Here is a 19,178-nt window from a genome sequence, read left to right on the forward strand (position 1 = left end):
GGGGAGAGAAACTTGCAGTGGCACAGCTCTTTTCCCTCTTTTTGGTCTTTGATTTTATTTGCTAAACCCAGTTCTTGGGACCTTTCAAATACACTCACCCATGGCTGAGGTGCAGGTAGAGGTGCGGACTTGTGGAGTCTGGGGAGAGGTTGTGTATAAGAGTAGGTTGGGGAGAGGTGGCTGAGAGTCTGGGATTGGGACATACCTGACAGTCCAGACCTAAACAGCCATTTTCTCCTGAAGAGATAGCCCCTCCCTGCAGTCTCCAGACAACCAATACAGCCACACCCAGACTACACCCTGAGTGGTACAAAGGATACAAAAAAAATGTGAATAGTCCCTGAGAGCCCTCAGGGACTGGGCTGAAGAGAGGCCATTCAGTCCGGAAAATGATATGGCAACCTCCCTAACTATAACCCTGTCAGAAACAGCCACTTGAGAGATTAAGACTGAAAGTGGGCAAACAGGCTAAGTGGGCAGATTGGTCCCCCCTGCTGGCAGTAGAGGTGGTGGAGATAGACACAAACAGAAGAGTGGTGGTTCGCTTGGAACTTCAATACTGTGCTGACTACCTAATAGGAAACTGAGAAGTGGCAGACAGTACAGAAGAGTGGGATCTTAAACCAGCCCCCATGGAGCATTAAAACTTGGTGGAAATGAACAACACTTCACTTTTTTTTTAATCTCTTTTTTAATCTCTTTTTTAATCTCTTTTTTCTTTTCATCTATTTTTTTATTTTTTATTTCTTTTCACATTTTTTTCATCACTCTATTTTTTTGTTTTATCCTATTTTTTAATTTTTTTAATTATTAAAATAATTTTTTAAATTATTTTTTTCTTTCTCTTTCTTTTTCTTCTTATCCATCCATCCTCTTTCTATACTGAACTGAGGTCCTCTCCATACTCATCCAATTTCTTAATGATGCTTTAGCCCAGGGTGTGGCAACCACACAAGCAACAGCAGCATGAGCAGCCCACCCCTGTCTGTGGATCAGCAGCTGTGTGAGCAGCCCACCCTCGGCCTCTACAGATTCTGCCTCCACCTCTTTTCTGAGTGTTTGTTGTTCGCATTTTTTGGTTTATCTGTTTGTTCTGTAATGTTTTCTCCATATATATATATTTCCTTTTTCTTCCCTTTTCTTCTTTTTCTTTTCTTTCTTACCATTTTTTCTCTCCTCAATATCATTTGTGCTCTCCTTTCTCTCCCCTAATTCCCTTTTCTCTGGTGGTCACTTATATTAGCATTATTGGTGTTGTGAGTGCATTCATGTTTTGTTCCCTTTGTGTCATGTCTTGTCAAGTTGCATTTTGTCCTGTTTGGTCAGTGTGGTAGAGAGTAAGTCACATAACCAGACACCCGGAGAGGAGACTCCATCCACAAATGGGTCAATAACACTCTAAACCCAACTACAGAGGCAGGAAGATGGCGGCCTGGAGGATATAAGTGAGGGAGAGAGTGTGAGTGAGGGAAGAAAAGGGAAGTGTGTGGACATGTGGTGTGTGTGTGTGTACATGAGTGAGGGACAGTTAGATCCTGCAGGACCTTCAGGGGCTGGTGAACTGGGCTCTCCTAGCCAGGCAGCCTCTGCTACCATTGCAAATAATCCCAGGGTGGACAAATGTACCACAGAAGCCATGCCATCTTGAATGGGAGAGCTGTTGTGACTGGGAATCCAGCCTCACCTCCACCCAGGGTGCCCTCAGACACCACCCGGGACTCTACACCCACCCCTGCCAGGGAGCTGCTGCCTCGGATGCAGTCTCACAGACACTGATACTCCAGCCACCCTGGCCACAGGCTCCCGTGAGTTCCAAAGCATGCTCCCCTCCTGCTGGCCCAACGCATTACCCCAGGGTGTGGCAACCACAGGAGCAATAGCCACGTGAGCAGCCTGCCCCCAACTGAGGAGCAGCAGCTGTGAGCAGCCCACCCCCATCCGAGGAGCAGCAGCCACATGCAGCCACCCTGTCCAAGAAGCAGCAGCTGCATGAGCGATGATCAGCTCACCCCCAGCAGCTGGAGAAGCAACTACTGCTGTGAACAGCTGTGAGAGCAGTCCCCACACCAGGATTCTCCACCAACTGAGGAGCAGCTGCTGCTGTGACCACATGAGAAGCAGCTGCCACCCAAGTAGTCACTGTTGCCTGTGGAGCAGCCACCACATGACTCAACACTTAGATCTTTCAGCAGGAGAAAAAATGGGTGACAAAGAAACCCTCCAAAGGAAAGAAGAGGAATCGCCAGAAAAGGAGCTAAGTGAAAAGGAAGCATGCAATATGTCAGAAAAAGAACTCAGAATAAGGGTCAGACAATTCATAAACCAGATGTATGAAAAGAATCAACAATTTATGTAAGAATCAAGAGGAAATAAAGAGTGATATAGCTCCAATAAGAAACACGATGGAAACTTTTAACAGTACACTAGGAGAAACGGAGGATCAATTTAGTATATTAGACGACAGGGCAGCGAAACACCCAAATTGAACTGCAATTGGAGAAAAAAATTAAGAGACAGGAGGAGAGCCTGAGGGAGCTTTGAGAAACAGGAAACAAAGCAACATACAAATAATAGGAGTTCCAGAAGGACAAGAAGAGGAACAAGGGTTATAAAACCTATTTGAAGAAATAATGTCAGAAAACTTTCCTAATTTGGGGAATAAAAAAGTCACACAAGCACAAGGAGTTCCAAACAAGATGAACCTAAAAAAACCCATACCAAAACACATCATAATTACCATGGCAAATATTAACAACAAAGAGAGGATCTTAAAGGTTGCAAGAGAGAGACGGAAAGTTATGTACAAGGAATCTCCCATTGGATTATCAAATGATTTCTCAAAAGAAACACATCAGGCAAAAAAGTAATGGAAGAAAGTTCACAAAATTATGCAAAGCAAGGGACTGAACCAAAGAATACTCTATCCAGCAAGGCTATCATTCAAAATTGAAGGGGAAATAAGGCACTTCACAGGAAAAAAAAAAAAAAAAGGCTAAGGGAGTTTGTTTCTACTAAGCCAGCATGCAAGAAATGCTAAAGGAACTGGTGTAAAAAGAAGAAATAAAAAGGGAAGAAAGAATACAGGCACAAAAAATAAAAATGGCAATAAACAAGTACGTATCAATAATAACTTTAAACGTAAACGGACTAAATGCTCCAATCAAAAGACATTGAGTGGCTGAATGGATAAAAAAACATGACCCATATATATGCTGTCTATAAGACCCCCACTTCAGAACAAGGGACTCAAAAGTGAAGGGATGGAAAAATATCGTTCAGCCAAATGGAAATGAGAAAAAAGCTGGGGTAGCCATACTTATATCTGACAAAATAGACATCAAGGTGAAGGCCATAAAAAGAGATAAGGAAGGCCACTTCATAATCCTAAAGGGACCGATACAACAAGAGGATATAACCCTGGTAAACATAAGTGCACCCAATGCAAGAGCACCCAAATACATAAAAGAACTCCTGGAAGATATCAAGGGAGAGATTGACCACAATACAATCATAGTAGGGGACTTTAATACACCACTGACATCACTGGATAAATCCTCTAGACAAACAATCAGCAAAGAAACAGCAATCCTAAATGACTCACTAGATCAGATGGACTTAATTGAAATTTTCAGAACATTTCACCCCAAAGCCACAGAATACATGTTCTTCTCAAGTGCACATGGGACATTTTCAAAGATAGACCACATATTGGGACACAGGAAAAGATTCTCCAAATCCAAGAAGATGGAAACCATATCAAGCATCATCTCAGACCACAATGACATAATATTAGAAATAAACTACAATAAAAACAATAAAAAAATTCAAACACTGGGAAGGTGAATAGCATGCTATTAAACAATGATTGGGTTACCAAAGAGATCAAAGAAGAAATAAAAAATATCCTGGAAACAAATGACAATGAAAACACAACAATCCAAAATTTATGGGACACAGTGAAAGCAGTCCTGAAAGGAAAATTTATAGCTCCCTACAGGCCTACCTCAAAAAAACAAGAAAAACTGGTAACAAATTATCTAACTCTACAACTTAAAATATTAGAAAGAGAGCAAAAAGCAAAGCCCAGAGTGAGCAGAAGGAAAGAGATAATAAATATCAGGGCAGAAATAAATGACATAGAGACAAAAAAAAAAATACAAAAGATCAATGAAACCAAGAGTTGGTTCTTAGAAAGGATATACAAAATTGATGAACCTCTAACCAGGATCACCAAGAAGCAAAGAGAGAGGACCCAAATAAACAAAATCAGAAATGAAAGAGGCAAAATAACAGCAGACCCCACAGAAATACAAAGAACTGTAAAAACACACACACAATATAAACAACTCTATTTGAACAAACTTGACAACCTAGAAGAAATGGACATATTCCTAGAAAAATGAAACCTTCCAAAACTCAATCAGGAAGAATCTAAAAATCTCAATAGGCCAATAACTATAGAGAAAATTGAAGCAGTCAACAAAAAAGCTTCCAGCAAACAAAAGCTCAGGGACAGACGTCTTCACAGGAGAGTATTATCAAACATTCAAAGAAGAACTAAAACCTATCCTCCTCAGACTATTCCAAAAAATTCAAGAGGAAGGAACACTTCCAAGCTCATTCTATGAAGCCAGCATCACCCTAATACCAAAATCAGATAAAGACAACACAATGAAAGAGAATTACAGGCCAATATCCCTCATGAACATAGATGCCAAAATCCTCAACAAAATTCTAGCAAATCGCATCCAGCAGTACATCAGAAAGATCATACACCATGACCAAGTAGAATTTATCCCAGGTTTGCAATGATGGTACAACATCTGCAAATCAATAAACGTGATAATCACATAAACAAATTGAAAGATAAAAATCACATAGTCATATCAATTGATGCATAAAAAGCATTGACAAAATCCAACACTCTTTTTTGATAAAAACCCTCAGCAAAGTGGGAATAAAGGGATCATATCTCAACATAATTAAAGCCATATATGACAAACCTACAGCCAACATCATACTCAATGGGCAAAAACTACAACCATTTCACCTAAGAAAAGGAACAAGATAGGGATGCCAACTTTCACCATTCCTGTTCAACAGAATACTGGAAGTGTTAGCTATAGCAATTAGACAAGATATAGAAATAAAAGGTATCCAAATTGGAAAAGAAGTAGTAAAACTGTCATTATTCTTAGATGACATAATACTGTACATAGAAAACCCCAAAGACTCCATCAAAACACTACTAGGCTTAATAAATGAATTTGGCAATGTAGCAGGATACAAAATTAACACCCAGAAATCTATGGCTTTTTAATACACCAATAATGAACTCAAAGAAAGAGAAATTAAAAAAAAACAATCCCATTTACCATTGTATCAAAAAAATTAAGATACTTAGGAATAAACTTAACTAAAGAGGTAAAAGACCTGTACTCAAAAAACTACAGGACATTGAAAAAAGAGATAGAGGAAAACATAAACCGAGGGGAGAACATACTATGTTCATGGATAGGTAGAATCAACCTCATTAAAATGTCCATACTACCCAAAGCAATCTATAGATTCAATGCACTCCCCTTTAAAATACCAATGGCATATTTCACAGACCTAGAATGAACTCTCCATAAATTCATCTGGTATAAAAAAAAAAAACACCCCAAATAGCTGCAGCAATCTTGAGAAAGAAGAACAAAGTAGGAGGGATCTCAATACCAGATATCAAGCTATATTACAAAGCCACTGTTCTCAAAACTACCTGGTACTGGCACAAGAACAGCCATATAAACCAATGGAATAGGATTAAAAAACCCAGAAATTGACCCAAACAACTATACTCAATTAATATTTGACAAAGGAGGCAAGAGGATACAACTGAGTCAAGACAGTCTCTTCAATAAATGGTTCTGGGAAAATTAGACAGATACATGCAAAAAATGAAACTAGACCACCAACTTACACCATACACAAAAATAAATTCAAAATGGTAAAGGATTTAAACGTAAGATGGGAAACAATAAAAATCTTAGAGGAATCCACAGGCAGAAAATCTCAGACATTTGCCAAAGCAATATCTTCACCAATACAGCTGCTAGGGCAATGGAAACTAAAGAGAAAACAAACAAATAGGACTACATCAAAATAAAAAGCTTCTGCACAGCAGAAGAAACCATAAACAAAGCAACAAGAAAGCCCACTGCATGAGAGAGCATATTTGCCAATGTTATCTCTGATAAGGGTTCAATCTCCAACATTTACAGGGAACTCATACAACTTAATAAAAGGAAGATAAACAATCCAATCAAAAAATGGGCAACAGACCTAAATAGATACTTTTCAAAAGAGGACATACAGAAGGCCAAGAGACATATGAAAACATGCTCAGTCACTAATTATCTGAGAGATGCAAATCAAAGCGACATTGAGGTACCATCTCACACCTGTCAGAATGGCTATCATCAACAAATCAACAAATGACAAGTGCTGGTGAGGATGCAGAGAAAAAGGAACCCTCCTGCACTGCCTGTGGGAATGCAGATTGGTGCAGCCACTGTGGAGAACAGTATGGAGTTTCCCCCAAAAACTAAAAATGGAACTTCCATTTGACTCAGTGATTCCACTTCTAGGAATATATCTCAAGAAACTAGAAACACTAATCAGAAAGGATATATACACCCCTATGTTCATAGCAGCACAATTTACCATAGCTAAGATTTGGAAACAGCCTAAGTGCCCATCAAAAGATGAGTTAATTAGAAAACTGTGGTACATCTATACAATGGAATACTACGCTGCTGTAAAAAGGAAGGAACTCCTACCATTTGCAACAGTGTGGATGGAGCTGTAGAGCATTATGCTAAGCAAAATAAGCCAGTCAGAGAAAGATAACTATCACATGATCTCACTCATTTGTGGAATATAATGAACACCATAAATTGATGAACAAAAATAGATCCATAAACAGAGAAGCATCAGACTGTCAAACCTCAGAGGGATGGCAGGGGAGAATGGGGAGAAGGGGGAGACATCAATCAAAAGGCTTGTATGCATACATATAAGCATAGCCAATGAACACATACACTAGGGGTGTGTTGGCACGAGTCAGGGTGGGGGAGGGGCAATGGGAGTATAAGGACACATATGTAATACCTTAATCAATAAAGAAAAAACCTAGCAGTGGGCAAAAAAAAAATCAATCTGGTTACAAGTGAAAAAATATTATTCTAGCACTTATCCAGGTGTCTTCTATAGATGAGTAGTACATTTATATTTGAACAAAATTTTTACCTCAGCTCCTGAAATGGGTCGGCTCTTATGAGGGGTGTTTCCACTGAATGTTCAAAAAGAGCTCCTTCAGGCCCTAAACAAAAAACAAAGATACATCATCTTACAAAAGTAAAATTAGTGATACATCAAACAATAAATATTTAGACTATATAGAAAAGCACAAGTAGGTTCTGATCTTTGTTGCTGAATTTGTGCAGATGTTTGAACTGCAGGAAAAAAGAATAGGCATGCCCTGGCTGGTTGGCTCAATTGGTTGGAACATTTCCCCATACAAGGAAAGATTTCGAGTTTGATTCCTATCAGGACACACACATAGGTTGTGGTTTTGATCCCCAGTTGGGATACCTATAAGAAACAACAAATCAGTCTCTCTCTCTCTCTCTCTCTCTCTCTCTCTCTCTCTCTCTCTCTCTCCCTCTCTCCCTCTCTCTTCCTCTCTCTTTCTCTCTCTCTCTCTCCCCCTTTCCTTCCTCTCTCTAAAATCAGTAAAAACATATCCTCCTCCAAGACCTTGAACCTTCAGGAGCGAGATGGTGAGTATGTGGAGGCTGAGTGTCCTCTGCAGTGCCCAAGGAGACCAAGCTCTCTTCCTCTGAAACCCAGGGGTCAGACTTGCTCAAATCTCAGCATTTCTCCAGGACCAACCTACCCCAGGATGGTGTGGAATACAGCACATTCACCTGTCACCCAGCTGCCTTCTGGTTCCAAGGCTGTGTCTCTTCACTGGACTGGTGAGAGGGTTGTCAGTGTTTTGCTCCTGGGCCTACTTCCAGCTGTGTTTTTGGATCCTTCCTTTGTGATGGAGTACTCCCTGGCTGTGGTCCTTGCTCTCCATGGTTATGGGGCCTCAGAGAAGTTGTTACTGAGTATGTTCAAAAGGATGCATTGCAAAAAGCTCCCAAGGCAGACCTTTTGATACTCTCGGCTTTCACCTTTGCTGGGCTTTGTTATTTCAACTATCACGATGTGGGCATCAGCAAAGCTGTTGCCATGCTGTGGAAGCTCTGTCCTTCTTGACTTAATACCTCGAAAATTGATTGTACACCTCTTTGCCTCTGCTCTGTCATGCCATTCATCTCACAATAAGGGGAAAATAACAGAGAAGTCCACTAGTGAGATAAACCTCTTCTAATCACCTGGCTAGTTTTAGAATTTAATCTGTGAGGAAAAGGTTCGAGAGGAATTATATCGAAGAAATTGTGAGATTGAGTTCCACATGCTGGCAAATGAATGAGGTTGTCCTCTAGCTTCTCATGAGATTCACAATATAACTGTACATTATATAAGAGCTTTCGCATTTTAATTTACCAAACTCTTAAAGGGAATCCAGCTTTATTACTATCAATACCTAATCAAACATCTATATTTGCCTTGGGAGTTATGGAGAAAGGGAAAAGCTATTAATTCATAAATAAATACTACATCAACTTATCCAGTACTTAATGTTTGAAAACTTCCCACCTTTGTTCAGTTAATACCAGTCACTGATGGTTATATGTTTTTGAGAAACTTTAAAGTTAGGAAACACTGATATTTCACATTACTAATTTCTAAATCCTGGGAAAAAGAGCCTGAAGAACTTCTTCTAAGTATAGAGAAGTTCCATGAAGGGAAGAAGCACCCATGTAGAGGTATCAAAACATTACACATTGTAAACTGAGACTTACTCCTCAAATGTGTTCATTTTACTTGTCCCAAAATAATATCCACAAATATAAAATTAAATAATAAATTATTTTTCCCACTGTGAGAATCTTTAATGTGAAATGTATTCTATGGAAATATAGGTGTTTTTTTTAAATTCTGTAATAAAAAAAAAAACACCAAAAAAATATCCTTCAGTGTGGATTAAAAAATAGGCACAGTTAACTGCTCTCTTGCTTTTCCAAGGATACCACAATTTCAGTAAGTTCTTACAGAAATATGATTGTAAAGCAATTCAAAATATGCAGGCTTATTATTATTATTTTAATCCTCACCCCAGGATGTTTATTGATTTTAGAAAGAAAAGGGAGAGGAAGAGAAAGAGAAACATCTATGTGAGAGAGAAACATTGATCGGTTGCCTCATGTATGCATCCCGACCAGGAATCAAACCCACAACCTGTGGGTTCTGGATTGTGAGAGGGCACAAGCCAGGCTGAGGGACCCCACCAGTGCACAACTTGCAACCCAGGTATGTGCTCTGACCAGGAATCAAACCCACAACCTGTCAGTGTTCAGGAAAATGCTCCAATTAACTAAGCCACCTGGCCAGGGCTGCGGGCTTTTTTTAAATGTAGGAAGCAATATAAGCCCTCAAATTGAAAAAGAATTACAGTTGAAAACTGCTTGTCTCTATCTTTTAGGTAATAGTCATTTGACTCATTTTCTAGATTTTATGTGTAAAAATTGTGTCTTGTGTCATTTGTTTCTTAAAGCACATCAGAAAATTAGAGAAAAATAAACATTTTTAAATATTGAAAATTGACTTTCTAATTTCTAGGAGTCAGTATCTTCCCTATTGTTTCACTAGTCTGAGAATCAAATTATACACAAGACACGATGTCAGTGGAGGTGAAGAGATGCAAAGATGACAGTGACATATTCTTTGATATACCTAATTGGTTTAATATTCAGAACTTTACAGGGCAGGTGAGATTATTTTACTGAGGAGAAAACTGAGGAACAGAAAGGTTAATTAAGTTTCCTAAAGTTACACAGCAAAAGGCAGGTCTGTGATTTGAATTCAAAACCCACATTTTTAATCTATATGCTCTAGGGTTTATCATACATAATTAACAAATACTATATAATAGAAAGTAATGTGCCAATAGGAGTGTGCAACTAAGTTATTTTGGGTGTCATCAGCAGGGGAACATTACTTAAGGCAGCCGGGAAGACTTTCTATAATAAAATGCAGTTAGCCTGAACCTTAAAATAAATAGACATTTGTAACTATATGGAGGTGATGGACAATAATTTTCAAGGAAAGCAGTAGTGCAGGAGCAGGAAAATGTGACCAGTGTATAGAAATGAATGAATAATCCAGTTACTAGAAAAATAAAGAATTCAATATGGAAATACAAATTTTTCTTTCATATTATATTTAAAACTAGAGGCCTGGTGCACAAATTTGTGCACGGGTGGGGTCCCTCTGGGTGGCCTGCAGGGATCGGGCCAAAACCCACAGTCCAACGCCACCTGAAGCTCCTACCTGCTGCTCCTGCTCATCCTGGCCCCACTGTGCCTGCCTCAGGCTTACGCCCAATTAGTCCTGATCAGGAGACTGCCACAATAGTGCTCACCAGTCATGAGCCCTGCGTCTGATGCCCTCCCAAGGGGAGTGGCCTGCAGGATTGGGCTGAAACCGGCTCTCCGACATCCCCTGAGGGGTTCTGGATTGTGAGAGGGCACAAGCCAGGCTGAGGGACCCCACCAGTGCACAATCAGGCCAGGGAGGGACTGCAGGAGGGCTCTAGGGCATGTGTGGCCCATCTCACTCAGTCCCATCAGCCGGACCCCAGCAGCAAGCTAATCTACCGGTCAGAGCATCTTCCCCCTGGTGGTCAGTACACAGTGAGCAGTTGAGCAGCCTTAGCATATCATTAGCATATTATGCTTTGATTGGTTGTTTGGTTGTTCTGCCATTCAGTCTATTTGCATATTACCCTTTTATTATATAGGATATTTCTCTTTAATATTGTGGGCATACACACAGATTTAACTAGCATCACTTTGCCTATACATACTCATCATGATTTACCTAGGTCCCTGTGCCTTTCCTGAAATATACCTCATTCTTTGGTTTTGCCCCTGGCTTAGACCCTACCCCTGTTTTAGGGTCTGCCCCTGGTTTACGTCCCACTCCAGACTTAGGGTCTACAGCTGCAAAAAACTGTTCCTCTCCCTCTTAGTCCCACAAAGAACTCAGCAGATATTTTCACATTGTGCAGAATTTCCTCTTCAGGGAATACTGAAAATAATTAAAATGTTTATTTTTTAATTTAATCATGTACTAGTTTTGATACTTACCATTGAAAACCTGGTGAAAAGTTTCCCAGACACCAAGTTGAGCAAAGGTCTTGTCAGCAGTCTTTCCTGATTTAACAGTTCACAACATCCTCACATTTTCTCCACAACAATACTACCTGTATTAGTTTTGTCATTATAATTACTGCTTCTCTAGTAATTTTGTTTAAATATAAAGACATAACAAATGCATACATTCTCATTCAAGAAATAAAAGTATGTGGCAAATAAGTAAAATATAATTAAATTAGCAAAAAATTAAAATTTTGCTAATAACAAATCAGATTTGGTAACATGACCAACACAAAAACTGTAATCAACTGAAATAAAGGAACACAAAGGCGAAAGTTAACATTGTATGAAAATAATGTTATAATTCATACAAATTATATTCAGATGAGAATATAATACGACACATTCCTTAAAATACCACCTAAATGCCCGGCTGGCATGGCTCAGTGGTTGACTGTCAACCTATGAACCAGGAGGGCATGGTTCAATTCCCAGTCAGGGCACATGCCAGGTTGCAGGTTCAATCCCTGTGTGGGGCATGCAGAAGGCAGCCGATCAATGATTCTCTCATCATTGATGTTTCTATCTCTCTCTCCCTCTCCCTTCCTCTCTGAAATAAAAAGTAAATACCACCTAAGCAAACCTCAATGATAATGGTGACCATTATGTAAAGTAAGACTATTCTAAGCACCCTTTCTAAAACAAGGTAGAAACTACAATGTATTTTGATTGAAATTTTTATTTTTATTTTAACACAGCTTCAATTCTTTTTCCTCTAAGAAGTGTAATTATTCTAATAGTGCCAGTGGGACTATTTACAAGAAAATATAGCTCCATAATTAGATTTAAATGCATGCCAATTACCTTCTAATATGACCAGAGTTAATGATAGAGTGCCCCGTAAAGACAATGTACTGTTAGCAGACAATGTACTGATAATACGAACTTATAGGCATTATCTTCTAATAAGAGGAGCAATTTCTCTATCATTGAAATTGTAATGCCCAAATTATGTGAACTTGATTATATCATAACTCTAGCCTCAAAGTAAATATGCCTTAGAACTTATTTACATATAATAAAATAGATATTTTCTAAATGGTTTCATAAAATATTTCTCAGTAAATGATTGTTGATCTTCAATTAATTATATTTTCTTTATGTTTTTACTCATACTTAATATCCCTAACCAAGACTATATATAAAAATATAAGGGATGTAACATCTGCTCCCTTTGAGAAATAAGGCATATTATTTGAAATTATATAAATTATAGGAAGGGGAAAAATTCCACTATAAAATGTTGTCACATAAATCATGTAGTAAAATGACCTTGTCTAATATGACCCTGTATAAATATTACATATACAAGAAAGTGTGATAAAACAGACCAAAAAAGCCCAGGCTTATAATATTAACCTTTTTAAAGAATATATCACTGAGATCAGACATGGTAAATGGTGTGGTCATTTCTACTATCAGTAGTATTTGAATGACACCATTCTTTTCTGGATCCTACAACAATTTATAATGAATGATACGCATGTGAGGAAATTTAGTCAGATTTTGGTACAAGATGGATTGAAATAGTGGTGAAGCAGTTGAAAAGTTCATGGGGCAGAGCCCAGAAATAATGGAGATCATGGACAGAGCCCAAAAACTGGAGGGGAAATTGTTCCAAGTTGCTCCATTCTTTCTAACATACTGCTACCTCTGGATTCTTTAGTTACAGAAATGCACAGAGTTCAATATTAATTCCTCTGGTCAAACAATGGATAATATATACCCAGACATATATTAGATTTTTGTATTTACACTGATAACTTTTTTTTTTTCATTGTTAATGACAGGAGAGTGTTTATTGTATGGATGAGATACATTTGCATAGTTTGTTTACAGTGATTAACTATTATGAAGTGCTGCCAGGAACATCCTTTGTACAGTTATCCTATTACTTAAAAATCATTAGAATTAAAAGTCCTTAATTCAATAAAATTTAATTTTCATATTCTTATACAGCCATACTTTTATCTAAACTAATGGAACACTTTTTTCTCCCTGTTCCCAAGAAAATCTCTTGCTGATTTCATTGAGATTGTATTGAGCCTATGGATTATATTAGGAAGAAATGATATAAAATTGAGTTTTCCCAATCAAGAATAAATTATATTATTTTATTCATAGTTTATGGCCCTTAGCAAAAACGTACAATTTTATAAACATTTTTTCTACTCCATTCTTTTTTTATTATTATTATTAGTTAAGGTATTACAAATGTGTCCTCATCCCCCCCATTAACCCCCAACCTCCCCCCACACACAAACTCATGCTCCCATCCCCCTGTTGTCCATGTCCATTGGTTTGGCTTATATACATGTATACAAGTCCTTCGGTTGATCTCTTCCCCTTACCCCCGCCCTCCCCTACTTTCCTTCTGGGGATTGATAGCCTGATTGCTGTTTCTCAGTCTTTGGGTCTGTCCCTTTTCATCAGTCTATGTTGTTCTCTATAATCCACAAATGAGTGAGATCATGTGGTATTTATCTTTCTCTGACCGGCTTATTTCACTTAGCATAATGCTCTCCAGTTCCATCCATGCTGTTGCAAAAGGCAAGAGTTCCTCTTTTTTTACCGCAGCATAGTATTCCATTGTGTATATGTACCACAGTTTTCTAATCCACTCATCTGCTGATGGGCACTTAGGCTGTTTCCAAATCTTAGCTATGGTGAATTGTGCTGCTATGAACATAGGGGTGCATATATCCTTTCTGATTGGCGTTTCTGGTTTCTTGGGATATATTCCTAGTAGTGGGATCACTGGGTCAAATGGGAGTTCCATTTTTAGTCTTCTGAGGTAGCTCCATACTGTTCTCCACAGTGGCTGCACCAGTCTGCATTCCCACCAGCAGTGCAGAAGGGTTCCTTTTTCTCCACATCCTCTCCAACACTTGTTGTTTGTTGATTTGTTGATGATAGCCATATGAAAACCTGCTCAAAGTCACTAATTATACGAGAGATGCAAATCAAAACGACAATGCGTTATCATCTCACTGATAACTATTTATTAAGATTAATTCCATGTATCCATTGAGTATTTATAAACTGAAATGGTCATTTTAAATAGGGTAAAAAAATCTGTTGCTCCCCTTTACAGCCAAACTTCTATACAATGTCTGTACTGCCTCCTATTCTATTCACTCTGCCACCACTACAAACTGTCCTTTGCTTAAAACTCCAATAAAAATGCTCTTGTTAATATAATAATTACCTCCATGATAACAAATCCAAGGGCCTTACCTTTCCTGGATCTCAAATTCTGGGAACACAGTGTCTGTCTTGGTGCTAGGAAAAAGGCCATTGTGACATCCCTCCCTCCACATTGTCAACAACTCTCTGTTGGTGGCTGCTCTCCCTTTACATGGGCTCTAATGCTGTCGTCTCTGAGTTCACTTAATTGATGATGTCCTCATGTACATCTCTATTCTAGATTGCTGTTCTGAACAATAGGTCCCTCACTTATCCAATAGCAGGCTTGATATATTCACTTGGCTCTTTCACAGATATCTTCAATTTATATATCTAAAACATTAACTGTCGGTTCTCTCTGCTTTACAAGTGTATTCTTCTCCTCCTCAGTCATCTCCATTACCCAGACAGTAATGACATCATCCAAATACAAATATAATCTTTTCATCTTTGATTCCCTCCCTGGATGCCTGACACCCATTTGATTTGTCTCTATATGTTAATTCTTAGTGTGGAGTCATTAGCTTCCCTCTATGACCATCTAGGCCAGGTCAACATCATTTATTGCCTGTACTATATCTCCATTGGATCTTACTGCTCCCATTCTTTCCTCCAAACAATATATTCTCCCTTGCAATAGTCATATTGATCTTGAAATGTATAACAAGCCAACGAGTATATGTTCCAAACAATCCAATGTCTTTCCTTTGGCCCTAAAACAAATTCTAGCTTCTTATAGTGGCCTACAAGTCCCTGAATAATCTGGTCTTTTTGTATCTCCTGTTACACCAGGCTTATTTCAGATTCAAATTTAATAAAATTAAAAGATAAAAATTATGAAATAATATGACCCAGAATAACCCAAAGAGAACAATTATCAAAATGAATGTGAATGCCTTAAACTCCTCACTAAAAATCAAAGTTTATTAGATTGAGTTAAAAAATAAATTATAGTTAACTGCCACTTATAAGAGCAATGCAAGTAATTTAATATGAGGTGAATTTTGTCTGGAAGGTTAACTTAAAGAGGCCAGATCACCAAAGGCCATCAAGGTTCTCTTGCTGGAAATCATTGCACAGGGAAGTGATGCTTGGAATTGATGGAACTATTTTGCAACTAAAAGGGGAATGTCAACATATTTGAACTAGAGGCTTGGTGCACAAAATTTGTGTACCCGGGGGGGGGGAGGGGTCCCTCAGCCCGGCCTGCCCCCCTCTTGCAGTCCAGGAGCCCTCTGGGGATGTCTGACTGGCAGCCTAGGTCCGCTCCCCCCTAAGCCAACAGCTGGACATCCTTACCGCTGCCATGGAGGCAGGAGAGGCTCCCACCACCGCCGTTGCACTTGCCAGCCCTGAGCCTGGCTTCTGGCTGAGCGGGGCTCCCCGTGTGGGAGTGCACTGACCACCAGGGGGCAGCTCCTGCATTGAGCGTCTTCCCCCTGGTGGTCAGTGCGCGTCATAGAGACCAGTTGTTCCACCATTTGCTCGATTTGCATATTAGCCTTTTATTATATAGGATAGAAGCAAGGCTGGAGTGAAATATTACTGGACCACTGAATTACTTCAACCTATCCTACCTCCAGATTTCTCATATGAGATAACTAGAGGCCTGGTGCATGAAATTTGTGCACTCGGGTGGGGGCGGGGGGCAGTCTTCCAGCCTGACCTGTGCCCTCTCACAGTGCGGAAGCCCTGTGATCGATTGCCCCAAAGAAGTAGGCCCCGCCCAGCCATCTGGGGCTCCTGGTTGGATTGCCCCAAAGAGGAAGGCGCGGTGCTAAGGCAGGACCCCTGGCCTTGCCGCGTGGAGCCGCAGAACCCACCTCCATGCTGTGAACACAGCATTAAGCCCCCATCCACCCGCATGCGCACTCAGCCCTGCCCACTGGCATGTGCCCTCTGTGCACGCAGCCTCCTGGTGATCACTCATTGCAGCGTGAGGGTGTCACAGCGTGAGGGCGTGACGACCGCATAGGCTTTTATTAATAGGATTATGTCCTTATAGTTTAAGCCATTTTTAATTTGGTCTTTCATTCCTTTCAGCTGAAAGATTTTTAACTGATGGACCAGGCCATCAACTGTCCATAGAGCTGCATCAAAAAGTGGTCAGAGATGCATGTGCTGGATATATAGCTTAAATGGTATGGTGACTTATACTAGTAAGCACCTTTTAGATATTTGCCTTCATGTCTTTTTAAGGTACCTGGACTTATCATCTTTGTTTATGTTTACGTCTTCAGTTGTTAAATTCTATTCTCCAGCTCCTTTTTTGTCAATGGCTTTGCGGGTGATTTAAGCATTTCTACACCATCACTTTTCACTTTATATAATCCTGCTTAGCTTGACAGAGAGGTAAAAATAAATCGACCGACTTATCCCTAGATCTTGTTTTCTTCATTAGTGATAAGAAAATGAATCCTATTACAGGATCCTATTTCTCTTACCAAATATTGGGGAATGGACCCAGCCTAGCAAATAATTGCCAAGGAACTAAAATACATTTGAGGCAGCCAAACTAACAATTTATCATCTGCCAGAAGTGAGACCTGGCAATGAAATATAATTTTTTTAAGATGACATTCAGATGCTATTCCAATAATGTGTTCTGTAACTGGGGTTAGTAAAACAGGCATGCTAATTTTAGTTACTTGGTGACCAATTCTATTTATAGGGAGGAAAATGAGACTGCTTAAAAGTCTAGGTCAATTTCTAAATTGGTCAAATTGTTTAATCTCCATAATTTTTATTTAAAAATTGTTCTTCAGTTTCCCAGTTAACTAAAGTCTCTATAAAAGCTGCTTAAGAGTTAGAGATTTCATCTTATTCTTTGAGTACTTAAGACAAAGGTAATGGCAAGAAAACACTTCATTATCTGAGTCAAGATCAGAATTTAGTGCAAGTCAGAAATTTGGTGTGTGCCACTTTAAAGAAAGAGCCACTTCATTTCTCCCCTTAGATTTCAGGTTTGGGACAGTTGTGCATGTAACCAGAAGGGAGAAAAGTGAAGAAAAGCATTTAATTCTCTTTCCCATTTCCCAGAGTGAAGCTGGCTGTCTGTCTCTTTTCTTATCACTTTTCTTTCCTTGTTTGATCCAATAAACTCCAAAGGCTACTTAGAGTCAGTCTATTTAAAAAGGAACCAAGCCTCTACAGTTAGTGGAGGAGAAAAGCTTCAGTTGCAATTTACTTTGAAAAATTAAAGTTTATCATATGTAATATTTTAATCAATAAATAATTTAAAAAATAATAATATTGTAATAGCTATGTACAGGCCGGGGGCGGGGGAGGTACTTAAAATATCAGGGGGACCACTCTGTAAAGTATATGATTGTCTAAGCACTATGTTGTACACCTGAAACTAATACAGAATAATATTGAATGTGAACTATAATTGAAAAAAAATTGGAAAATTGTATGTTATATGTTTTTCATCACAATTAAAAAAAAAGAAAAATTAAAGTTTATGAAAAAATTTTAAAAATATATATTTTTATTGATTTCAGGGAGGAAGGGAGAGGGAGAGAATGATAGAAACATCAATGATGAGAATCATTGATCAGCTGCCTCCTGCATGGCCCCCACTGGAGATCGAGCCTGCAACCTGAGCATAAGCCCTTGACCGGAATCAAACCTGGGACCATTCAGTCCACCAGCTGATGCTCTATCCACTGAGCCAAACCAGCTAGGGTTGAAAATATTCTTATTGTATTTTATATTTCACAGAACTTAGTCATCATTGTAACAAGTACAAAATCATCCTATCTAATAAAAGAGAAACATGGTAATTAGCCATACATCCGCTACCCTTCCCATTGGCTAATCAGGGCGATATGCAAATTAACTGCCAGCGAAGATGGCAGCCGGCAGCCAGGCAGCGTGAAGCGAACATGAGGCTTGCTTGCTTCAGTGACGGAGGACTCCAACGTTCCCGCCTGCCGTTGCAGGCCTCTGAGCTTGCAGTTTGAAACATTGTTACAAATATAGAAGTTAAACAAAACCCCAAAAACATGCTTTTAGCAGGCCGGGATCTCAGAGCTGGAGTTGAAACAGTGTTTGATTATAGAACCCAAACAAACCAGATACCTGCTTTCAGCAGCAGAGGCCTAAAAGCTGGAGCCAAGCCTCAGAGCTAAAGCTGGCCCAGAATTTTAAAAAAAAGAAAAAAAGGAGCGGTTGGGAGCTTCAGTCACCCGCCAGCCTGAAAACAGCCCTCAGCCCCTCATCCAGACTGGCCAGGCACCCCAGTGGGGACCCCAACCCTGAAGGGTGTGTGACCAGCTGCAAACAGCCATCATCCCCTCATCCAGGCTGGCCAGGCACCCCAGTGGGGACCCCCACCCTGATCCAGGACACCCTTCAGGGCAAACCAGCTGGCCCCCACCCATGCACCAGGCCTCTATCCTATATAGAGAAAGGGTAATATGCCTCCCAGCACCGGGATCAGCAGAGCTGCGAGGCCTCCCGACACCGGGATCAGCGTGACAGGGGGCAGCGCCCAAACCCCCTGATCGCCCTGCGGCTCTGTGTGTGGCAGGGGGTGGTGCCACAACCTCCCTATCCGCCCTGCTCTGTTCATGACAGGGGAAGGCGCCCCAACCCCCTGATCAGCCCTGCTCTGTG

The 19,178-nt window shown here is 39.7% G+C and overlaps 1 protein-coding gene and 1 pseudogene across 1 annotated transcript in view; one reads left to right on the plus strand and one right to left on the minus strand.

Annotated features, from left to right (window-relative positions):
• The window catches only part of SGCG (sarcoglycan gamma), a 208,701-nt gene that overhangs the window by 31,011 nt on the left and 158,512 nt on the right, over positions 1–19,178 (minus strand). Inside the window, exon 10 of the mRNA XM_036301222.1 lies at positions 7,291–7,363. Within this exon, the coding sequence (XP_036157115.1) occupies positions 7,291–7,363 (73 nt within the window). The remainder of the gene's footprint in view (positions 1–7,290; positions 7,364–19,178) is intronic.
• LOC118651741 lies at positions 7,821–8,391 on the plus strand (annotated as a pseudogene).

Source organism: Myotis myotis, unplaced genomic scaffold (genome assembly GCF_014108235.1).
Source record: "Myotis myotis isolate mMyoMyo1 unplaced genomic scaffold, mMyoMyo1.p scaffold_m19_p_3, whole genome shotgun sequence".
In the NCBI taxonomy this organism is placed as follows: domain Eukaryota; kingdom Metazoa; phylum Chordata; class Mammalia; order Chiroptera; family Vespertilionidae; genus Myotis; species Myotis myotis.